Source organism: Trachemys scripta, chromosome 5 (assembly GCF_013100865.1).
Source record: "Trachemys scripta elegans isolate TJP31775 chromosome 5, CAS_Tse_1.0, whole genome shotgun sequence".
Lineage (NCBI taxonomy): Eukaryota > Metazoa > Chordata > Testudines > Emydidae > Trachemys > Trachemys scripta.
Window position 1 is genome coordinate 34,557,358 of NC_048302.1, and position 25,458 is coordinate 34,582,815.

Genomic DNA, 25,458 nt, shown 5'->3' on the forward strand with positions numbered 1-25,458 from the left:
TTTTATTGACGTGACTTGCACGGAGTGTTGGGTGTTCTGTTTTAATAGCATGTGGAATGAATTGTAAATGTTTTGATAATGAATGTATTCAAATATGTGTAATACTGAGTGACCCAAGAGAGTGAAAAATATCTGTATTTGTCTCCAATGTGGTAAGATTTTTTTTATTGCAGGTCTCTCAGTGCAGATGTTAGCATTTGTGTGAATCCCTGTGTGGTGACTAGTGTAGTCCTAAAAGTAGGTCTGGTATTATCCTATCTCACGTCCTTTCCCCTACTCTCACTGCAGCCAGTCAACCTCTCCACCCCCAGGGCAGTGGTGATCAGAAGCCATTAAACTGAACAATATAAAAATTTAAAGTAGCCATTTTTTGAGGGTTTTGTACATTTCACAGAAATGGCCTTAATTAAGCTGTGTCCCAGATCGCAGCAAAACTATCAAAATCAGCACATTGTCTAGTCATGACTGAACAAAGTGGGCTATAGGTAGGAGAAAGGAAAAAAAATAAAGGCAATTTATCTCGAGCCATGAGGGAGCTCCTTGCCACAGATGTCTTCCTGCCACTGTAAGGAATCCCACAGGGACATATTAACATTTTATATAGTAAGAGAGAAAAAGCAGAAATTTATAAATAAACCCACTACAGAATGGTTACCAGCTGCTCAGATCTCCACATCTTTCTGTAGTTGTCTTATCCTTCTATAACAGAGGCACGTTGGGACAGTATCTTAATTGACAACAAGCCCATCTCACATTCAATTATTTGCCATTCTTTCTGTATAAGGATATAATTTTAATAGAAGAATCCCACTTTATTTGCCTCTTTCCCATCCTTATTTTCTCCTGTCCTGTTTTGTCTTTGGAAAGGGTAAGGAGATAAGTGGGCACATTAAATGTAGTCAGAAGTAGAGTTTATCTTGTTAAAAGTCAATATAGTCACTTTAAAAAAAAAAGTGAATTGAAATCTTGAAGATTATTTTTCTTCTCTCTAGTCAGTTTGTCATGATATCATACAGCGATAAGTTTTTAAGAAATGTTAAATGTTAAAGAGAGGGAGACATTCATATTTGATATAAAGAGGTACAACTCCCACTGGCTTTAATAGGAGTTGTAACTGCTTTCTCCAGAACAAGATTTGGCTTATAATCTGTGAATTACATAATTTTAGGAGTTTTGGTTACATCAGACTAGTAAAAGAATTATACTGACCTTTCAAAAAATCAGAATTGCCTTTATATTATTGCATTAGTAAGCCATTTTTCTTTAATAATATATATATAAAAATTGTATATTATATGTGTGTGTATCATACCCATCTTAGTTTGCAATGACACTAGTGGTAGAAATACGCCAGTTAGCATTGGGGAAAATATATAATATGAAAGAGTGTGTGTGTGTGTGTGTGTGTGTGTGTGTGTGTGTATATGTATGTATAAAATAAAGGCACTTGGTCATGACCTTATATTTTATATATAGTATATTTCTACCATCAGTTGCATTGCAAAATAAGATTGTTGCTATGAAAAGCTCTTGAGATAAATATTTCTAGTGCAAGCCATCAGGGATGTTAGCATGAATTATTGCCACATATACAAAAGGGGGTTGTTTTTTTTTACTGTACATATTAAGAAAGTGCCATAGATATATAGTTTGTTACATTTTGGAAGAAAACCATTTGGAACATAACTGAAGTGATTTTGCTTTGGCTAATATACTTTCCAAACATATCTAATATTAATTTATTGTTTTCAGCTTCCTGGTTAGCTTCATGGTGGATGCCCGTGGTGGCGCCATGCGAGGTTGCAGACACAACGGGTTAAGGATCATTATTCCTCCTCGGAAATGCACTGCCCCAACACGAGTAACCTGCCGGTTGGTCAAACGTCATAGACTGGCCACCATGCCACCGATGGTGGAAGGAGAAGGTCTGGCCAGCCGCCTGATTGAAGTTGGACCTTCTGGTGCTCAGTTTCTTGGGTAAGACTTGCTGTTTGACCTAAATGAAAATGATAGGTATATCTCCATCAGTTTGCAAATTGCACTGGGGTAGCCCCTGCTTCAAGATTTAAATTGGAAAGGTCTATTTAGCATACTGTTCCATATTGATCATAACGTTATAGGCCCCCTAGTGCAAATCAGCGATTAGTTCACTTAGCTTGTATGCCTTTTCATTTGAAAACACTGATGTTTATTAACCACTAACACTAAGGTTTAGTGTGCTTCCTCGAATAAGTTTATTAATCAGTGCCATGCTAGTCAAATTGAAATCACATTGCTATCAGTGTCAGGCAATTCATACTCTGTTTAAATTGTCCACAGTTAAGGCATGAAAAACAAATAGCACAGCACTGATCTAAAACCAAATTTAAAGCCTGCTATGGATATAGCACAAGTTAAAGCTCCTTATAGTAGAAACTTGTGTTTTGTCTATAGGCCTGCTGTCAATAATTTGGACTATCAGGGAAGCACAAGCCTTTGATTTTTCTGGGGTTAAAATTGCAAGTTCAAACAATAGGACAATTCAGGAATTCTCCAGCAGTTTATTTTGTCCTATGTTGCAATACCCAATAGAAAGATCAGAACTGCAACTACTGCTGTGCTTGTTTTAGCAATTTTCAGCTGAAACCAGCAGTTCTGCACACTTTTATTTGTTTTATCAGCTACTCTCCTTATCAACTGTGGCATCCAAAAATGGATGATTGAAGGAACCCCTCCAATAGAGTGAATGGCTTCAGTTGGAAACTGACGAATGAAGTTATGAAAGGCAACAGTTTAAATCCATTTTGAAACAGTTCAATTGTATTTAAGTCCTGTCATTTAAAGGTAGTCAGCAGAGCACCTGATGAAGTTATATCTGGAGGAATGAGCTTGAGAAAGAGTGGGCAGTGGGTTGATGGTTTTTAAAAACACATAGAATGGAGTATGAGAGGGGAAAGTATCCATGCTTGTTCCCACTATTTTATTGATGCTGTTCTTTAATATGGATCAGGAAGAGTTATGAAACACTGGGAACATAAAGCTAGAGGCCAGTCCTCTTCTGTGACAAATGGGGTGCTCCTAGGTTTCAGATGCATCAGCAGAAAAGCTGCCTAACAAAATACTAATTTGACATTCTCTTCAAATGTAGGTCAGTTCTTATCAAAACCCAAATTTAAAATATCAGCAGAATACCTCTGCTGTCACATTCATTATTTCTCTAATCTTCTGTCCTTCTTCCCCACATTCACACTAACATGCAGTACCTTTTATTTTTTTAAATGGTCCCTCCATTCAATGAGGAATCTCAATAAAAACTCATCTGAATAACACACACGGATACGTTAGTCAGAGTTTTTGTGTCGCTTCTCATAGGTTTATTTTTCTGGGTGGCGTCCTGGCAGTGAAATCAGGTATTGTGCACTGTACCTGCCAACACAAATATTACTGTACTACACTGACATATCCATTCTAAGAGCCGGATTCTGCTCCCATTAAGTTCAATGACAAAACTTCCATTGACATTAATGGAAGCATTTCATTAATTTCTATCAGCAGTGGGCACAACTAGGGCAGAACCTTATTCAGTGTTGGACCTAATTCTACTCTGTTGACCAGACAGTGGCACTGGGGTTCTGAAAAAACCATACATAAAGCTTATTTATGTTCTTTCTTTCACTGCTGCTTTGGATGTACTCAGTAAACTTCATCTGCCTACGGCTCCTCCCCCACTTAATGAGGGAGAAAGCTTGGTCAGCCGAATCCTTCAGCTGGGGCCTCCTGGGACCAAATTCCTTGGGTAGGAGAGACTTAAAACAAATTGATGGATGCTGGCCCCCCCATTCTTCTCCTCCTCCTGCAATATGATTTATTTTTTTATGTCATTGTGCCCATGACATTGTCCCTTTCTATGATTTGAAATTTTGTATATCTAACCTTTAGTGGACCATTTTCCAATCCTTGTGGTATGTGGTTTTTGTTTTGGTGGTATGTTTGTATCTTTTTCTTAAAATTCTGTGACCTTCATTTTTGTTTTAGCATGAGATCTTCCTAGCTGTAAAATGTGCCAGCTGTTATGTGCTTGATGTCTGTAGCAAAGCAACCTGGATTAGAACTAAAAAGAATCTTCTGCGTGTGTGTCTATTTTGCACCCATTGCTATCAAACCAATAGTAATATGTTATATGTTGTATATAATATAACATAGTATGAAATAGTATGACACTTATCGAGTACATGATGGCCCATATCATTATGCACTCGTGAGGTTTATGTATACGTGTATATTTATATTTTCTTCCAGCGTGTACAACATACCAGAGTTATGAGTGTGTGTGAGCATATATATATATATATATATATACACATACACACACACACACACACACACACACACATATATTTACGTGTGTTCATAATGGAACAAATTCTTATCTTCTCTACACTAGTAGAAATCCAGATTAATGTTGGTGTAAAATCAGCATAAATGAGAGATAAATCAAGCCCATTGACTTCAGTGACATTATTCTGATTTTCACTAGTATACCAGATCAGAATTTGTCCTACTGTCTGTATATACTGCAGTGGAATCTCTTTGAAATGAGATTTTACAGGTTAACACACATGGTGGTGACAGCTAAAATGAGCATGAGTTTTAGTAATTTTATCAGTTTGCAACAACACTCTAAAATCTCTGTTCAAAGTACTGCTTCCTTACTGAGAGCTGTCCACAGTGTGCAAAGAGATGTATGCACATCTAAACTGTCCTACTGTACATACTGGGTCCTTATAAAAAGCGAAGATGCTCTAGTGACCCACTGATATGCTGTTTAGGATTGCACCCGACTATGCTGGAGAAGTGGGTAGAATTCCAGGTTACTTTGTAACAGACTGAATGGATTGCTGTTACTTCTATTTCTTCCTCTTTCACCCATATACATTTAATGTGCTGTGTTGCTGTGTCAGGCCTGTGATCGTGGAGATCCCCCATTTTGCAGCTCTGCGTGGGAAAGAGAGAGAGCTGGTAATCCTGCGCAGTGAGAATGGGGACAGCTGGAAGGAGCATTTCTGTGAATATACCGAGGATGAACTGAATGAAATCCTCAATGGAATGGATGAAGGTACTCAGTGCTGGGACAGGGGTGGGGTGAGGGTTGAAGAGGATAACAGAGGAATTAAAACGATCCTTTGTCCTGTATTATTTCTATATCTGGGTAAGACCTAGTTTATCTCCTCTCTGATTGACTGCCTCATTACTGACCTCCTCTCCGGAGGCCATGTTGCCACATTCTGCTGATGTTTCACAGGAATCCCAGTGGAACATCATAACATGCTTACTGTACATGGCGGTGCTGGGAGTACATGTCTGCTGACATCCTAGCACATTTAGAAGCAGCAAAGGGGCAAAAAATATCTGGTAAAGAGCAGTTCTTCTTCAAGTGCTGGTCCTTAAGTGTATTCCATACGTATGTATGCATGTGTGCCATGTGCCCGAGTCCAGAAATTCTTACATGCAGTGTCTGTTGAACCACATATGTGCAGTAAATCTCCTCGTGGTACTGACCAAGGGTATAAGAGACAGTGTGGGCTGATGCCTCTTCAGTCCCTCTTTCTCAGTTCACACTTCTGCTGCGGATGCAGCAATGGTATCTGCAGTACCGCAAGCATCTTTGCCGCTGGCTTCCTCACTCCCACCTACAGTCTTAGCACTGCTTGCCAATAACCACATGTGGAATGCACAGGGCCGGCTCCAGCTTTTCTGCCGCCCCAATTTCGGCAGCAGTTCAGCGGCAGGTCTTTCGCTCCTAGAGGGAGTGAGGGACCTGTCGCCCTCGAATTGCCGCAGGTGCCGCCCCTCTCCCTTGGCCGCCCCAAGCACCTGCTTGTTAAGCTGGTGCCTGGAGCCGACCCTGGGAATGCACATAGGAATCAGCACTCGAAGAAGAAATGGAGGTTACTTACTGTAACTGGAGGTTCTTTGAGATGTGTGGTCTCTATCTCTGGATTCCACTTCCCACCCTCTGTCCCCCTGCTTCGGATCCTGTTGGATTTGCGGTAAGAAGAAGGACTGGAGAGATTTCAGCCCGCGCTGGCTCTTATACCTTCGGTCATGAGCACAAGGAGACACCTACTGCATATGTGGTAGCCAACGGATACTGCTTGTAAGAATTTCCGGATTTGGGTGCATGGTGTATATTCATACCCACATGTGGAATACACATAGGGACCACACATCTCAAAGAACTTCCAGTGACAGTAAGAAACCTCCATATACAAAACTTCTCATTGTTTAACTCCCTTTTGGTACATGAATTCCCATGCCCTTTTCACAATACTAAACTAAGAGCTTTCTTTGCAAATATCTCACTGCGCTGTATTTTATTACCTTTTATGGATTGCTGCTTGTCTGGATGGGGCTGAGTATTCACAGATACTATTGCAACTTGAGGGGATAGTAGTAACTCCATAGTGGCACTGACAGTGATCTACGGCAGGGGGAGGGGCTTTGTGCTAGAGTCGAGGACATACCTGAAGGATGATTTTTAGTTTTTAGAAAGCTTGTTTAGATCTTGATTCAATGTGGTACTTGAGCATGTGCCTCAGTTTAAGCATGTTAGTAATACTATAGAACTGAATAGGACTGCCTACGTGCTTAAAGTCAGGCACATACTTAAGTAACACATTGATTGGATGTTATCCTTGGCCTTCAAGTAGGTCCATAGCATAAAGATCAGCTCAAACCAAAGTTCTTCATTTATATGTCCCCCTCATTATAGGAAAGTAAAGGCCTGGTTCTGAATTAGGTGTTTTGGGCTATCTCTAATTCCGCCCCCCCCCCCCCGAATTCTGGCTTTTAAATTTCAAAGGTCTTTAAAACTTTTCACCTTTAATTGTTATGTATGTATAGCTTTTCTTGTCTGGAAATTGCTGTGTTGTCTCTATGAAATTCCTGTTGTGTGAATGTGGCTCATTTTTCACTCAGTACTTGACACTCCGGAGGAGCTTGAGAAGAAGCGTATCTGCCGTATCATCACCAGGGATTTCCCACAGTATTTTGCAGTGGTGTCCCGGATCAAACAGGACAGCAACCTCATTGGACCTGAGGGAGGCGTGCTTAGCAGCACTGTAGTACCACAAGTGCAGGCAGTCTTTCCAGAAGGAGCACTAACCAAGCGAATTCGTGTCGGCCTCCAGGTACAGAGAAGCAGTGACGAGGCTTATTACACCTTCCTCGTTGGCTTTTCATTTGAGCCGTGACCCTGGTAAAACAATACATTTTCTATATTGCATAATCAGCAGACAGTTGAACAATTACATCCGCTTACCATTTGTCCACTGCTATCTAAAATGCCCTGACAGCAAAATAAAAATTGTGGGAGAGAGAGTCAGGTCTAGAAGCTAGAGCAAGGTAGTGAGAGTCTGATTTCTTGAGTTTTATTCATGACTCTGTCACTGACTGACTGTAGGATATTGGGCAAGTCACTTAACCTCTCTGTGCTATGATGGTAATACTAACATAGCTCACAAAGGAGTTGTGGGATTTAATTACAACTTGCTATATAACACTGGCAGGGATCAGATACATTCATTTACATCTTCATTAAGCTACATTTCCATATTGTTTATTCATTTTTGTCTTGTTACTTCGGAAAGGCCCAACCTATGCACAATGAACTTATAAGGAAGATTTTAGGGAACAAGGCAACCTTCAGCCCTATAGTCACCCTGGAGCCAAGAAGGAGGAAATTCCACAAGCCAATCACAATGACTATTCCTGTCCCCAAAGCCTCCAGTGATGGGATGATGAATGGTTATGGGGGAGAAACACCCACTTTAAGATTACTATGCAGCATAACAGGTAGGCTTAGTGCACCAGAGTTTTGTAAGTGATGCAGAATCTTGAGATCACAAAGTGTTGTTGATCAAATGTATTAAAAAGATTACATTGACATAAATCTTTGTAAACTCTTTGCTGGGGGCTGTGTATGAAAAATAAACTGCATTCATTCCACTGGAGTGGAACTGATATTTCACCACTTGGGAGAACAACAGCAGTATTGTATATTTTTCTCCATTCTGTATAGCCCCATGCTTTTCACTTCTTCTTAGCATTTTCTTCATTGGTTCTGTTTATGGAGCATATGCTGGTCAATGATGTCCAAACATTCATGACACATAAGGAAACACAATCAATGTCCCAAAGAGTTTAGGGCCAAATTTGGAACCCATGGTTCTCTTTGGTAAGACATTGAAATCAGTTATGAGTAACTGTTCATTAATATGAGTGAGGGATTCACAATCTGGCATATAAAATATAATACAGAGTTTTTCTATAAATGTGCAAAATCTTCTTCTGCAGAATTAATTCCGCTGAAATAAATAGCAAAACTTGAACTTGAGTTTAATCAGAATAATTGGGAAAGGAAGTTCTATATACTAGAAATCACAAATGTATTATTATAGTTTCTTCGTCCCAAGTACAACTTCAGCAGAGTTGTTATTGGGATAATTTCCCACTATATGGGTAAAGAATCTGGAATGGGCAGAAGTTATGTTTGGTCTCCTTCTTAGCATATTCGCGACATGCCTTAGGTGGCATGTGATCAGGATTCATTACCGAATTTGGTCTGCTGGTTAGATTATTAGCTTTCCCAGCTTGGGCCAGGTACTGACAGAAAGTGTGACGCAAATGCTGATCCATGCCCCTGTTACATTTAGTTATGACATACAGAAAATGTTAGCCTCATCTTTTTGCTTTACTGTGTCAGAGGTTTGCATTTAGCTGTAAGTCCCATACCATTTCAGATGCAGTTTGAAAAGATTGTTTGCAGAGCTGTGCTTCAGCACCCATGGTTTGAGAAAATGCATATTGGTTTATTTGGGCAAACTCTCTCCTTGGCTAAATCCATGCAATCCTGTTAACATCAGCGGAGTAACATCAGGTGTAACTGAAGGCAAAACTGGGCCTATTGTTTACAACAATTTGAAACATGCTACAAATTTCCTACAAAAAGACGGCTGGGGTTTTGCTAGTTTTTAAATTATTGTTTTTATTTATTTATTTGTTCTTTCAGGTGGAACTACCCCTGCTCAATGGGAGGATATTACAGGAACAACACCATTAACGTTTGTCAATGAATGTGTTTCCTTCACAACAAATGTGTCTGCCAGGTACACACACAGCAAAACATCTCTTAAAATGAACCCTTTAATTCTGGTCCTTTTTTCTTCCATGCATTTCTCACTTATATCTAACCTCTCTTTTGGAAGGGGTTTAGTTTAGTTTAACCATTATCTTCTATATAGCAGAATAAGTTGATTATTTTAAACTGTTTAGTGGCATACGATAGCCACAGTTCAGCAAGGCATTTAAGCACATGTGTAACTTTAGGCGTGTGAGTATTCCCATTGAAGTCAGTGACACTACCCAAATGTTTAAAAGTATGGACGTTCTTAAGAACATTGCTGTAGCATGAATGATTAGACCCAGGGTGCATCCATCCAACTGGGATGTGAGAGGAGATTTTGTAATTGGCCTAACAGGATTCATATGATCTTTTATGCCTGAAGATGTTTTTTTACAGACATACAGTGGGATTTTCAGTGTTGACTTTACTTTGCACTCACTGAATTAAATGGGAATTTTATTGTAGATTTCAGTGGGTGCAGAGTTTCAGTATCAATAAGCCCCTTTGAAAACCCCACCGTGGTTTTGCCTGGTAGGTCCTCCTCTACTGGGCAGACAAAAGTCCTGTGTTTAAACAGTTAATTGAAGAGTCATCCAGGGAAAACCAACCAGGGGAAAGAGGTTGCTTCTGTACTTGGTTTACAACTTATAAAAGAATATGTTACTTCCAGCAATCTCCAAAGAATCAGAAATCGGAGAGGGAGAACTTGTATAATGACTCGGAAGTGGTCCTGTATGTAAATCACAACATGAGGCACACTCTACAAACTGAGTGAAGCTTACATGAAAACGAACAGCACTAACACATCCTTCCATTTGCAAACAAAGCAATTGCACCCCAACCCATTCTAAATTAATTCAGCTAAAGTATCTGCCTATCTTCAGATTTTGCTGCATTGCAGATACAACAGAGACATGATTTTAGCAGCTGTTCAGTGTCACCGAAGTGAAATACTTTCCTGATCAGATTCAGCTACTGTCCTTCTGAATAACTATAAACAGAATCTTCAAAAGAATCTATATTAGATTTGACTGGCTTTTTTACTAACATGTGGTGTTTATTATTATCTGTTATTTATATTACAGAAGCACTGAATCAAAATCTGGTAGGCCCAGCAGTGGTGCTGGAACATTTTTAATAGTGAGGGTGTTGAAAGCCAGCCCCTTCCCCCTGTCCACCCCTTCCCCTTCCCTCTCCACCACCCCTCAAGTTGAGGCCGGCAGCTGGGACCCGAGCATGGGGCCGGCAGCCAGGAGCCCGGGGCTGCAGCTGCATCCCTAGTTCCCGCGCCTATGAGGCCCAGACACACATCTGGGAAGATACAGTCCCTGCTCTGAAGAGTTTTTAATCTATGGGCCCAGTCCTTCAAATTCTTGCACATGTGAGTAACTTCACTCATGCAACTTGTCCCATCAGGTTCAATAGAATTATTTGTATGAATGGAGCTACTCATGCGTGTATTTGTGGCACCTTAAAGACTAACAAATTTATTAGAGCATAAGCTTTCGTGGGCTACAGCCCACTTCTTAGGTTGCATATATATATATATCTCCACAATATATGTTCCATTCTATGCATCCGAAGAAGTGGGCTGTAGCCCACGAAAGCTTATGCTCTAATAAATTTGTTAGTCTCTAAGGTGCCACAAGTACTCCTGTTCTTTTTGAGGATACAGACTAACACGGCTGCTACCCTGAAACCTGTCATCATGCGTGTATATCATTGCAGGATCAGAAGCCATTAAAACAAAGTGTCAGGTTCTCACCCCTGCTCAGGGTACTTTGCACCACTCCAGCAGTGCAAAGCAGTTTTAGACCGAATCAACAGGCTTCCTGGGGATTCCCTTAGTGTGGCAAAATTACCAAGTGAGTTAGGGTTGGTAATTACCAGTTCTAGGCCACCCTTGCTTGCATCCCCCAGCATAAAGGCATATATAAGACATGGCAAGGGAAAGGGAGCCACAAAATGTCTGCTTTTGACCAGCTGGGGGCCGTAGAGAGCTCTCAGGATCTAACACCCTTTCTGCTTAAGCAGTGTTAAAATTGGTGGATGATATAGACAAATGTTTTGTAGCCAAACCAAATACTACTACTATTTTAATTAAATGAATCTACTGACAAGCAAGTCTAATCAAAGCAATGGTAAAATTGGGTCAAGCTTCTGGAGCCTTGTCTAGACAAGGGCTCTGTGGGTAGAACTGGTGAGACATTTCCCCAGGGTAGACAGCTCCATTTGCAGTGAAAGACCAGCAGTGAAGCTTTAAAAAGATATGTACCCAAAATGCTCAGTCTCAAACGAATGGGGAATAAACACTTTTCACTAGAGACCACAAGAGAGACCTCTTCAGCCTTATGTTGTGTCTCAACAGCTGTATGCAGGATTAGTTACGCTAAAGACTTACATTAAAGACTTCATTCAATAGTCAGCATTGCAGATTAGACACTGTATTTGAGAGATCCAAGTCTAGAGCTGCACTAGGGTTATGGCATCAACAGCAAGCCCAGATGTGGAAGTTGTTAGTATGTGAACAATGAGTCACAATTGTTTGATCTATAGGCCTTCTACAACAGTGGGTTTCAAACTTTTTTTCTGGCGACCCAGTTGAAGAAAATTGTTGATGCCCGTGATCCAACAGAGCTGGGGATGAAGGGTTTGTGTGTGTGTGTGTGTGTGTGTGTGTGTGTGTGTGTGTGTGAGGCACAGGGCTGGGGTGCGAGGGTGAGGGCTACATGGTGAGACTGGGAATATGGGGTTCAGGGTATGGAGGGGGCTCTGGGCTGGGGCAGAGGGTTGGGGTGCAGGAGGGGGTCAGGGTTCTGGGCTGGGGGTGCAGGCTCTGGGGTGGGATCAGGGATGGGATGAGGGGTTTGGGGTGCAGGAGGGAGCTTGGGTTGGGGGGGCTCAGGTGGAGGGTTAGGGTGTGGGAGGGGGTCTGGGCAGGGGGTGCAGGCTTTGGGGTGGGGCCGGGGATGAGGGTTTTGGGGTGCAGGGGGCTCAGGGCTGGGGAAGGGGGTTGGGGTGTGGGAGCGGGTCAGGGCTCTGGGCAGGGGGTGCAGGCTCTGGAATGGGGCTGGGGATGAGGAGTTTGGGGTGCAGGAAGGGGCTTCGGGTTTGGGGGGGCTCAGGGCTGGGGCAGGAGATTGGAGCACACGGTTGGGGATGCGGACTTACCTCGGGCGGCCCCCTGTCAGCAGTGCAGCAGGGGTCCTGGCACTGCAGACCGTGCTGCACCCCAGAAGCGGCCAGCAGCAGGTCTGGCTCCTAGGCAGAGGTGCGCAAGTGTCTCTGCGCAGCTCTTGCCCACAGGCACAGCCCCCCACAGTTTGAAAACCACTGTTCTATAAGATCTACCTGCTCCCTTTTCACTCAGCAAGATATTTAAACCCGTGCTTAAAGTAAAGCCCATGAAGTCAGTGAGCAGGACTGCATGTGCTTTAAAGTTAGCCACAGGCATATATACCTTTCTGAATTGAGGCCTTAAAATGGTTTTACAAGAATCACACTCCCATTCACAGGATTAAGTCCTTCCAGACACTATTTGGGAAATCGGTACATTTATCTAGAATACTGAAGAAGTTGATTGCAGTCTTGGCCAATTTCCATTCCATCAGACACAAAGTTAGTCTCAGCTGTACTTTTTGTCTGCTGTAGATGGAATCAAATTTTAAAACGTTCCTCTGTTTGAGCACTGTGGAGGCTTCTCAAGGTAGGATTTGCCTCCCTGGTTTGAGTCAGATACAGTACAATCTTTCCCCACTTCTGTAAATTAAGGACCCTGGAGTATCAGGTTTACTTCCTTGTGTTCAGATGTCATCAATTTCCACTGTTTAATCAATGAACATGTTCAGTGTTGTAGAGAAAGGCACAGAATGAATATCCATTATTGTTCATCCTAAATTGAGTAAGACCAGAGTAGTCACGTTTCAGAGTGCATGGTTTGTGGGACGTTGTGCCATGTGATGTACAGGAAGTAATAAGCCCCCTGTAGATTGTCTCAACTCTGAGTCTTTGACCCTTCGTGAATTCCTCTTCCTTCCTACGGGTGTCAAACTCAACCATGTTTTCCACCTACTCATCAAATTTTATTTAAATGAAATGCCATCAGCTCCAGGGATAAACTAGATGAAAATAACAGCTTTTATTCCTGTCATTTGGAAATATATAACAGGGCTTCAGCTCAGAACCTTACAAGATAGGATTTTTTTTCAGTGCCTTTATTACATAAAGATCACTCTGTCTGTCTCAACGAAGTGTATGGCAGTTGTAATATGGTAATATTTCATGTTCTTGCATTTTGAGAGGGGGTAATGTTGCTGTCTAGTGACTAACCAGAAGAGGTGGGGTAAGGTACTTGCTACCCTATGTGTAAGGGGAGTTTTCCTTCGGCTCAACTGGTAGAGGCCTGTTTCTGGAGCTGTAGTTCTAGTCCTGGATTCTGAGGTGTACATGCAATTTATATAGTGAATTGTGTCTATTGTCTGTGATACATGGGTCTGTTGCAACATTACATGAATGCAAGTTGCTTTGTGAGAAATAATGAGGAATGTTTTCAATGAACTCTGCTGGAGGAAAGTGCTAAAAGCTGGTATTCTCTTGTAAGCAGTTTACTGTAAGTGGTTGTTAAATAAGTGAAGCCAGATAAACAATGGCCTCTCATTGATTTAATCAGTTTATAGGCAGGCATATCATCCAAGAGACTATGTCAGGCAGTATGGGCTTGTATCATTGTATAAAACCCAGATTATATCTGAGGTTCCAGGCTTTCATTTCTTGCTCGGGTAAGACTGCCTGGCCACAGTGCTGGAGTTGGTTGGTATTGGGGGATGTTCACTAGGAAAAGAGTTTCCTTTCATGTCCTATCACCAGATACTAGGTTCTGTTCACTGCTGTATAATGCAATTTCCCGTGTCTAGTAGACATGGAGATTAGTAGGGCATGTTTTGGTTTACAGCTAAGCCTTAATGACAGCAGGTTAAGTGACCAGGTCTTTAATATAGCAGATTACTGTTAAAGCTCCTGACCCTGCAAAGACTTCCACATATACTTCACCCAAACTTTAAATCTTTGCTGGATTAAGATCTATATCATTTTTAAAATTTGCTTTTACCAAGAAAAAATGCATTATGGGTTGCCTGACCCTCATCTCCTCAAATTGATGAGTTTTAAATTTCTATTTTTTTTTCATGAATAACTGTGGCTGTGTTACTTGATGTCCGAGGGCAATGGTACCAGGACAGTGTCTACACTACCAGTATGGAGATTTGTATTGCTTACATCTTGCTAGATGGCCAATTCCAATAACTGCTCTTTATGTTCCTTCACAGGTTTTGGTTGGTAGACTGTCGGCAGATACAGGAATCTGTTACTTTTGCCTCCCAAGTGTACAGAGAGATTATCTGTGTGCCCTACATGGCCAAATTTGTTGTGTTTGCCAAATCACATGATCCCATAGAAGCTCGATTAAGGTGCTTCTGCATGACAGATGACAAGGTGGATAAAACGCTAGAACAACAAGAAAACTTTGCAGAAGTTGCCAGAAGCAGAGATGTAGAGGTACAATACAAGATAATATAGTATCATTTTCTTTGTCTTCATTCACAGTGTCTTGCCCCATCTATTTCTAAAATCACAAATTCTGCATACTGTCTGATATAGGAGGCAGAAATTAGTAATGGAAGCACATATACATTTATAAAATGGTTTGTAATTGGATTCAAAATCAAGCTTACATCCTCCAAACCAAAGAATGTGGCAGTATGTTTTTGTGTGTGGAAATGTATACTGGCCTTTTGAGTCTCCTTTTCTGTTCATAAAAATGAACAGTAATTGCAGAAAACTCTCTTTATACCTTCAAGTTGTATGCATAATTTACATACCGAGTTGGTTATGTTTTGTAAGCAGAATACTGTGATCTCAGAGCAAGGTGTAAGATCATTCAAAACAAGCACTGAGTTTCAGGCCAGCTCTGACTTCATATGAAATTCTCATTTCATATCAATGGGAGCTCAGGTAGGCCATCACTGAGTGCTTTGGAAAATCCCAGCTGTAAGGTTTAGATTAAAAGAAAGGATTGGGTTGGGACTGTGATGGAATGAGTGGCCTGCAGATGCTTCATTCTGGAGGCTCAGAGTTCCAAGTTCTAGGGTAAAATTTTCAAAAACATCTAAGTGACTTTGGGAGCCTAGATTCCATAAGTCTGATTGACATTCAATGAGACTCAGGCTCTTAAGTCTCTTTTGAGGCGTTTTTGAAAAAAATATCTCTAAATTCATTCTGTTACTCTCCAGGCCAATAGGGTTAGAGAGTATTATATAGGTGGCATTCTCTATCAAATCCAGGGGAGGGAAGTCCTCAGGATACTGTGATGATCACTCTTATTGTCTAATTTCACTGCAAAACAGCAATATGGAAGGGTAATGGTTCCTGCCTTCATCAAAGGAACTCTGCTGTGGTATACAAACAATGCTGAGGGGCACAGGAATACTCCTGCTGAAAGGCTGGCTTTGTTTCTTGTCAAGCAGGAGTAATTGTCAAGCTAGTTTTGGGGGGAGGAGGAAAGATTATAGTGAGAGGGTCATTTCCTGTGGCCCTTAGTGAGGCAAAACTGTCACTGAAGTTGGTAGGAATGTTGGCTGATTAAGGACCTCAGAATTTGGTACACAAAAACAGAGAAATCAGGTCACTGGGCGGCTACAATGGAGGGAGATCACCCCAAGGGAGGGTGTAGCAGTATTGCTGCCACACCGATTCACACACCTTACAATTTTGTCAGAGTAAGGAGCAGTTTTAAACCCACTTGCGCTCTGTAGGGACCCTGTCTGTGGAATCCACCTGGAAGATGTTATAAATCAATGCATCTACCAGCCTGCCTCACCCCACTTCCTTCCAGTCCAGGGCTGCTCACTTGGTAGCCTGTGTTTTCTGACTCCAAGACCCTCAGTGGAATGGCAGGTTGGAGGCAGCTGTGCACTGCCAGTGGACATGGGGGCTGCAAGCTTTGTTCAACACTAAAAAGCGCACAGTGACCATTTCTGTAGTGGTCACAGGAGAGTGATTTAATTTTAATTAGCTTTGTGATGTAACCCGTCAAGACAAAATCTTAAATTCGTTGTCATTCAGATAATCTCCCACTGACTCCTTTAGAAGTTTGCCTGAGGAAGGAACTTGAAAAAGCCGAGTAACCTCCTCAGGATTTATCCTTTTGCACTTATTGGTCATATTTTTGATGTTTAAATGATTTAAGCTTTGTAAGGCACATGGAATGTTATAGAGGATGGGCTCTGGAGATTTTCAAAGAGAAGTTAGGTGCCCACCTGCCAGTTTCCACCAAATACCTATTCATAATTGAAAAGATCGTCAACACCTTGACAGCAGTAGTTGGAGTTGGTCAGTGTGTTTGCTGTTGACATCGGTGAGAAAAGCCGTGCTTGTCCACCAGGAGCAAGAAGTTAAATTAGCAGGTTTGATAAATATTCATGTTTGATATTGAACATAGAAAAGCCTTTCTGTGTGGATATTAGCGCTGTTTGTTAAATGCTTTACTGGGTGAGTCAGCTCCTTTAAAATTGATGACAAGCGGGAAATGGATAAAGCACAGCGCATTCTGCCTCCTGACAAATACTTTTTTTCTGCTCTAATTCCCACCATGCATAAATGATTTCTCAGGTTCAGTGTCTGGTGCTAAAGGCTGTGATAGGCAATCTTCTGCAGAGATGGTAGATAAAATAGGTGCTCATTACATTGGCAAAGCTAAATTACTGGGAGGTAGAAGTAAGAAGGTCCCTTTGAATGTGCTGTTAGCTTGTGTCGGGTGAGTCCAAAAGCTGTGATGAGGTGAGTTCCTGGGACTGAGGAAGGGTCGTATAAATAACTACCAGGAGATATAAGCAGTATCATAGAGGCATCCCAGACATTCACTTGAGTCCTGGTTTTCAGAAGTACTGAATGCTCACAACTTCAGTGGGAGCCAATGGGATCTGCAAGTGCACAACCCCTCTGAAAATTGGCCCTTGGAGCCCAGGCAAAAGCCTCAGCTCTAAGGCTGTTCCAAGTAGATTGGACCCTTATGGTCACCCTGCTACAGAATAAACAAAAACTGTGGAATTATTTGAATTGACCAAGAAGGTAAAACATGTAACCTCACGATACTCACAGCCAAATTGTCTACATTCCAGCTCAAAATCGGGATCCTGAGTTTGCTCATGGACTAAGATCTTTCCTTCAACTGTAGTGGTGAACATAGAGTGACTGACCCCTTTAAGAGGGAGCAGGGTCCAGTGCACCTGTGACTTTGTCAGCTGCCACCCAGTGGTAGAGTTAGCCAGAAAAGGGCAGGTGAGAGCTGAAAAGAAAACTGGGGTAGGTGCACTTGTCGTGCTGTGGCATGATGCTAGAGGGTGCCCTGGATGAGGGCCACCATATGGTAACCAGTTTAGTGCAGTATGCTGAAAAATGCACATATTCTTGTAAATGGAAAATCTGCACAGGTTCATAGAACACAAGGCATTGTTCTCATTTATAAGCACTTCTCACTACTCTTGGTAGGTGAAACTAGTATGATATTCAAAATTAGAATTGAAGTAAATAATCTGAAATGTGTCTTCACACATTCTGGATAATGCTAGATGGCAACACTAATGCTGAGTGTTGAGATCACTGTATTCTGAAAATTTTAAGATTGGTTCAAATCAATGCAGAATTGTGCTTACATAAGAATAAATCAAAATCTTGTAGAAATGAATATTGAATATGGCTATTAATATGATTTTGGGGGGGGGTTCTTTTTTTAACTCCACATAGGTATTAGAAGGAAAGCCTATCTACGTTGACTGCTTTGGCAATCTGGTGCCACTAACAAAAAGTGGGCAACATCATATATTCAGTTTTTATGCCTTCAAAGAAAATAGACTTCCACTGTTCGTCAAGGTAATGGAATAACTTCAGTTATGGACTGTGGTTTTATTCAGGGCTGGCTCTGGGTTTTCAATACACTTGTCAGTCTGGAAAATGTCCATCCCACAGATTCCCCACCTTCTCATATAAGAAATACTGAAATAAGTATTTTGTTGATATGAGCAACCACTGCCTTCTGTTGTCTGGTAGGGAAAACCAGACTTTATCGAATACAGTGGTCCCAAATCTGGGTAAAAATGCACTGTATGTGTACTAATCTGTGGCTATATCACTCTCATCAGTGCATGGCATACTTACAGTGATGCATTTCAGACTTCAATGTTGTGTCTTTTGGAATACTGCTCTCTACCTAATGAGATGAAGGAACAGGTCCATTAGTCTTTGTTTTATTTTTCCGGATTTGATTGGTCCATTTGCAAGTGCAGTCCTCTGTTTTACAGAAATATATTGTGACAGAAGGAAACACTTATGCAAGGCAGCAAGTGCATTTACATAAATCCTCTTAATACTCCTGAATTCCAACTCTGCTATTTGAAGTAGTAGATAAGCCTCTAGAGCCCTGATACTAAGTGGTTTGACTGTGGTTCATAAGAAAGCTGCAAATACTGGTCTGCATCACAGAGAGGTTGGCTGAATTGTACTGGTGCTGGCCTTACTACTTATCATACCAAAATCATATAAATACAGGTGTAGTTCTTCAACTGTTCTACAGGTATTCTTCAACTCTGGGCCCAATCTTACTCCCACTGAAGGCAATGCAAAATGTCCTTTGACTTCAGTGTGAGCAGGAATGAGTCCTTTATGTATATTTCAAATTATGCTGCTCATCCGCTGCCTTCATAGGGTCTCAAGTGGAGGAGCAAGCTGATTGTGATAACAGCTGTAGTGATGCTCTCACTAAAATCCATGTTACTAGCATAGAGACCTACTGGCATGGATCTGCTATGCTTACAGTTACCTCTGACAAATGCACTTCTCTCCTTTTTAGAGGGGGAGTTCAGAGGGCTTCAGTTGTAGTTTTAAGGTGACTCAATTACTTTTGAAAATTGTCATATCAGTGGCACTAGAAACAGAAGAACTCAGCCCAGAGAAAAGCACTTTCATAGGCAGTGCAGAGCAGATTTTCCCACAATTCCCTGGCAATGGGTTTCAAAGCCATCCCTAGGTAATTGTGTCCTGGAGTATTGGGGTAACTCTGTATCACCAACAATGGTGCCAGGGACTACTGGGCTGAGATTGCTAAACCAGTCATTTCAGGGTTTTGTTTAAATTAAAAATGTTTAATAATCTCTGTGATGTAAAATTAATTTAGCTAGTCAGATGAACAAATGGGGATTAATTGAGAAAGTGAACTTTTGGAAAGCATCTACAATTCTAGATAGGTTAGTCAAAACCAAGGAACATCCTCTTGTGTCACCTCCTCCCTGCCCAGCTCACTATTGTATGAATATGTCTTCCTTATATAGAACTGAATCAGCTGTGTTTATGTCACATACTGCTGGCTTCACATGGTTGTGACCCATCCTGAATTTTCTAATACAATCCTGAAAGTCTGTCATGTGGCTCTGCATCTTGTATATTCAGGTTAATAGAAGTATGTAACCACATGGCTATATTTAAGACTAATTTTTATCATTTGGCCTTGGTGATGAAACCCGTAATGAGGTATAATTATTTTATTTGTATGTACTTCCCAAGACTGTTTACAGAACCTAAAAACACTTCATATTTGAAGTCCTAAATGTTGCATGTCCAGTTCTGTCTCACAGATGTGATACATGGGGATCTTCCAAGATTTACTTCAAAGTCTCAGAACATCTCATGATCTCATATAATTTTGTTTTGTTTCATGGGTTATACAGTGGTCACACTTAAATAACTTGCAGCTTTTTCAGAGATATTCCATCAGTATTCTCAATTTTAAGTGCACTGAATATGGCTTTAATTGATAAGATATTTTAAAATGGAAGAAAATTTTTAAGTGTGACCTTTGTCACTCTCTCCCTATAACAGCAGCTAAATGATCAATTGCTGTCTTTTGTTACTAATGAAGTCAAAGAAGCAGCAGTTGATGATGATCTACCTAGGAAGATACAAGTGCATGTATAGATTATGGTGGTGGTATGTGTGAATTTTGAAGGTTTTTATTTTATAGATTAATTTAAAAATGCCCTAACATCAGTATGTCAGTGAAAAACAGAGTTAGTGCAGGTTATCATGAGAGTGTATTCACAGTGCAATTACTGTCTCAAACTGCATTGTGTGAATAAGTCATTATTACTGACTTCAAAGTGTCTAAATTATTTTGCTGATCTCTCCTGTTTTTCACATATATACACATACTCAAATATATAACAAACCAGAACAACAACACCATAAACATACATCCACATACATGAAGAAGCTTTTTTCCAGATCTAATCTCTACCTGTAACTAGTTTTGACACTGCATATGGAATACAGAGTGCTGCTAAAGTACAGATTAAACATTTATATCTTTGCTGCATTAGGTACGAGACTCCACTCAAGAGCCTTGTGGGCGACTATCATTTATGAAGGAGCCAAAATCTACAAGAGGGCTAGTCCATCAAGCCATCTGCAACTTAAATATCACATTGCCGCTTTACACAAAGGTAATGTCAACTGTACTGTATCAGAGCTTTATAGAAGTTTTTGTCTAGGATCATCAGTGTCACAACACAACCAGGAATAGGCAGGAGAGCAAAAGATTGTTAAAGACTTACAATTTAGGACATGTTTTCTATAAACTCAAGTCAATCTATGTTAGGCTGCCAGACAGCCGCAGTGGATCTGGCTTCTTGTCAATTTCATGGCTCCAGTGGACAAAATGACAGCCAATAGATATAAGTAATGCAGTGTCTACAGGGACACCGCGTCGCCCTAACTATGCTGACATAAGCCCTAAGCCTCTCGTGGAGGTGGAGTTACTATGGTAGTGTAGTAGGACACTTAGGCTATGTCTACACTACTGCGGTAAGTCAATCTTCGCGACGGAACTCTAGCTACGTGAATAACGTAACTGAAGTCGACGTACCTTAATATACACTGTATGTAGGAGTTCTATGATGTATACATACATTCCATAACAGGATTTAGGACACACTAGAAGCCTAAGACCCCACAAGCGGCTTTTCTGTTTGTAATTTGCTTGACGCTGCCACCTTTTATATTTAAACTGACCCTCTGTCATTTTTGACTCGTGACAACTGACTTGCAAAAACTGTGCTTTTTACCTACTCTTGCCTGTTGAATTTTGTCAGAAACAATACTTTTCCTATCCTTTCTGTATTTTTCCTTCTCTCTTTTTTTCCTCTCTTGTTGCATGGCATTTTGGGGCTGAAAGGAATCGGAATCAGACCAAGAGCAGGAAGAAGAGGTAATTTTACTATACTGCCACTTCATCATGGCTCTGCTATTGCTTATTTCTACTAACAAGTGAGAACTAGCATACGTCTTGGAAGACTGAATGTTTTGTCCTTTTAGACATATTATATTGTCCACTGACTCTGTTCTGAAACTAGATGTGCTGGGGGTGCAGCACCAGCACCTCCCCGGCTTGAAGTGGTTTCCATCATAAACAGGGTTTACAGTTTGATTCAATGGCTCTCTCAAAGCACCCCCACTATACAAACTGTTCCAGCACCACTGCTTTGAGACTACAAACACCTATTGAAATTTTTGCAATACCAAAAAAAAAAAAAAAAAAGGTCCTTTGTAGTTATTGTTGGACAAAATGCCTTTTTTCCCTAGGTAAAAAAACAAAACAAATCTTTGCACCCTTATACCCATCCATTTTGCAAGCAACCATGAATTTCATAAAATGGAACTTGAAAAGGATTAGCCTATAAGGAATGGTGCTCCTAACTGAACCACATTAGATCATCTCAGTAGCACTAGGTCAGTGGACACAGAATAGAGTTTGGAAACCACTATTGCAAGAATTTTAGATAACACAATTATTCAGGTTGCCATTTAAAAAACTAAATATTAGGGATTGCAATGATTATAATGGAACACACCTTAGGTCAAATATTCCTCTCCTGTTTAAATAATTTGGCCGTATTTTCAGAAGTGCTCAGCTCTTGGCAGGTGACAAGTGAAAGTACGGCCATATTTTTAAAGAGCTTAAATGGTGACTGAGCTCTTTTGGAAATCTGGCCCAATTGGGGTGTGGACCATTTTTAAAAATCAGTCTCCATTTATCTATCTAATCTGATATCCTGCTTCTGTCAACTGCTGATACACGTAGGAGTTACAACTCCCTTCCCAACACCCAACAGTTTTAGACCCTGAACAATGAAGCTAATTGTTTCAGTTTTTTAAAATGACCTGCCTGGGCCAATATCCCAATGTAGAATTAAAGTAGTAGTTTTCATTGATTTTGTATTACTAAAATTAATTGATATGGACATAGAAGAACACTTGGGGAAATATTGTGAGATTAATTGTCCAAAAATTAGTCCAATTTTAGGGAGTCTGTACTTCCCTTCGTACATCTGTGGGATTTCTACTAGCAGTGCAGTAATTACACAAGGATATTGACATTAAAATAGTCGCTTACATTAATCTATAGTTGTTCACCTAAGGTTTACTAATAGTAATGTGACCTGCCAGTGATCATAAGGCAGGTCTGTATCACAATTTGTAATAATGTATTTCTGTTCTGATAACTCCCTTGAAAAGCAAGAGATAGCAGATAAAGATAATATTTTGGGGCAACATCTTGCATTTATCCACATACAGAACTCTTATTGGCTGAAATGGGAATTCTTCACACATACTGAAGACAAATTGTGGGCCCCAGTGTTATATGCAGTATGCTTGTAGCATTACCCAATTCCATTCCTTCCAGTCATTCTACCAATAGAGTTGACTCTCAGGGTTAAATGTTCAGAATGTAGCGCCTAATTTTTCCTCACACCGTTTTGGATGTGTAAATTCCATTTACATGTGAGATTCTTTTATTTGTGCACAAATAATAGTGCTGGCAGAATTCCACAGACAAATTTGTGAAGACAAAACCAAAGGCCAACTTTGAAAATTTACCCCTATATATCCTTATATATACTCATATATACACACACCAGTGTGATATTGTAACCATTTCACTTTATCTGTGTTCTCTTTCAGGTTGACGTGACCTCAGAAAAAAGTAAGATTAAAAAAATTATAACAACTGTTTGTATGAAAGCTGGTTAAGAATAAGAAAAGCATGAAAGAGACCGCAAACTCTAATTGACATTACTAATAATTATAATAGTTTAAAAATGTAATAGTAAGCAATATAATAGGAATGCAGCTATTCAATTAAATACATTTTTAACTTATAAATTTAGAAGTAATACCATATTAAGACAATTCATCTAAGCATTCACTTTCCTTCGACATCCCTAGAAATCCTGCTATTGCTGTTATGCTTGTATAAATACCCATCCCTCCATTTTTATGTTTTTGTATGTTCATTGGCATAGTATTGTCACCTCATTTTTATCAGTGAAATTACAGTATCACTTTTTAATAAAAGCATCACTAAACTCCCCAATATACATTATTAAGTTGATTACAAGAAACACAGGCATGCGTAAAAGTGATACTGTCCAAAGTAATCAGGCTGTGTAATCCCCATTACTGTGGTGAAATATGATTGGATATATGGCTTTGCTTAAATACCCCCATTATGTAGTGGAGCCTGACAGTTATTAGTTGGAGTGATAGGGATTAATGGTAGACTAATGAGAATGGACTGGCTTAGTCCTAACCTATACCAAACAAGTGCTCTGCTAAATGTCTCCCTTTAATGAAAATGCAAACCCAGACAAATTTATCTGCTCAATTTGAACAATCCTGTGATGAGAGCTGAGAGCTTTCATATGCAGCAATTTTTCTTACTAACTGCATTTTGGGGGGGGGGGAATGACTTTTGACTTGTTTCAGGGTTGCAGCCATCTTTAAAAGTGAATACAATTTAATACAGAGGAAAAAGTTCATTTCTGCCTATCGTCTTTGGAAGTTTTGCTATTCATTCATGTGGCACTATACACCAAATTAGAACTAGTTATTTTTAGCACCAAATTCCTGAGACATTAATCTTTCCCATTTTCCCCCCTTTTTTTAATTTATTTATTTAGCACATGGTGTCCATTGTGCAAACTCCTTTCTAGTGTGTGGATTTTACAGGATTTAATGGTGATTATTTGCACAATGCCAAACTGATCTTTTCTCTTTTGGGGTTCATAGGCGAGGCCCTGACCCTGCCAGAAGATCAGACTCCTGTGCCCATATGGGGTTCAATGCAGACACAGTGCATTGCAAATTTTGTTTTTATTTACTGGATTAAAAGGTTACTAGAAAGAAATGAAGCATTTGGAAATCCCAATTTAAAGGATTTCAAAAACAAAAAACAAGAAAAAACCCATCCTTGATGTACCAACCCTCTTCTTTTGTTGCCGAAACCGAGTGATTTTCATTAGAACACACAGGCCTTTCAAAGAGCCTGGATGCTTAAAATCCCAGTAAAATTCCATACCAGTCAGAAGCAGCTAACTAGACCTCCAAACCTGTATCAGGACCCATTAACCTGGATCCCTGGGCCTATGTGGAAATCCGTGGGAATTATGGCTGCTCCACATAGATAAAGGGGTCCACACTACCTATTCACATTGGATAGTTGGGGGCTTAATGCCAATATTTCCCATGAACTGACAATTTGTCAAATATTATGAGGCATGCAAGATGTTGAATTTGTCTCAAATGTCTCCAAGCAGTTCTGGAGATTTCACAAGCTTGCCTTTATTTTTCATCAAACCTTAGTTACTCTGTTAGCCTTCTCGTTTACCATAATGGGCATTTGGTAATAGTATAAAACAACACAGAGCTGACCTGTTAATCTGTGAAACATAAACATCCAGTTTTACTGTGCGTACTTCCCCAGTGGAGGAATGCTCGGAATTCAGGAAATACAAAAAAAGTATTCCAACAGAGTGAATATTTTTTTAAATAAATGCAGATATTTGATTGCACAGAATCTTTCAGATAGGTTTACTCCATCTTCAATTAATACCTTACGATACAGTATATTGTAATTTTTTTAAAAGCAAGAACAATTCATTACATTTCAAATAAATAATAGTGGTGCTCTGGACATAACTGACATTAATCCTGTACTATTTTATTCAATCAGATGCAGATTTCTTAATAATCCTTGTTCGAATTTGGCCCTGTCACAAAATATTCTCCACAAGCAACTATGCCATATCCTGAGCTGCCTACAATCCTATACTTCGTATATTGGTTGTGGAGAATAGCCAGTACTTCACCACAGTATGTTATGTTTATTTTCATGTATTATTTTAATTTATAAC

At 40.2% G+C, this 25,458-nt stretch overlaps 1 protein-coding gene across 39 annotated transcripts in view; it reads left to right on the plus strand.

Moving 5' to 3' along the window:
• ANK2 (ankyrin 2) overlaps window positions 1-25,458 on the plus strand; it is a 584,612-nt gene that overhangs the window by 529,822 nt on the left and 29,332 nt on the right. For 21 of the 39 annotated variants that reach the window (XM_034771774.1, XM_034771802.1, XM_034771792.1 and 18 more), the window contains 10 exons: window positions 1,753-1,977; window positions 4,941-5,095; window positions 6,958-7,169; window positions 7,629-7,833; window positions 9,050-9,146; window positions 14,488-14,716; window positions 17,963-18,088; window positions 20,587-20,709; window positions 21,441-21,473; window positions 23,228-23,249. In XM_034771774.1, the coding sequence (XP_034627665.1) occupies window positions 1,753-1,977; window positions 4,941-5,095; window positions 6,958-7,169; window positions 7,629-7,833; window positions 9,050-9,146; window positions 14,488-14,716; window positions 17,963-18,088; window positions 20,587-20,709; window positions 21,441-21,473; window positions 23,228-23,249 (1,427 nt within the window). Of the gene's footprint in view, window positions 1-1,752; window positions 1,978-3,676; window positions 3,776-4,940; window positions 5,096-6,957; window positions 7,170-7,628; window positions 7,834-9,049; window positions 9,147-14,487; window positions 14,717-17,962; window positions 18,089-20,586; window positions 20,710-21,440; window positions 21,474-23,227; window positions 23,250-25,458 lie in introns of all 39 variants that reach the window. The other 18 variants (XM_034771765.1, XM_034771768.1, XM_034771767.1 and 15 more) reach the window with 2 other exon arrangements.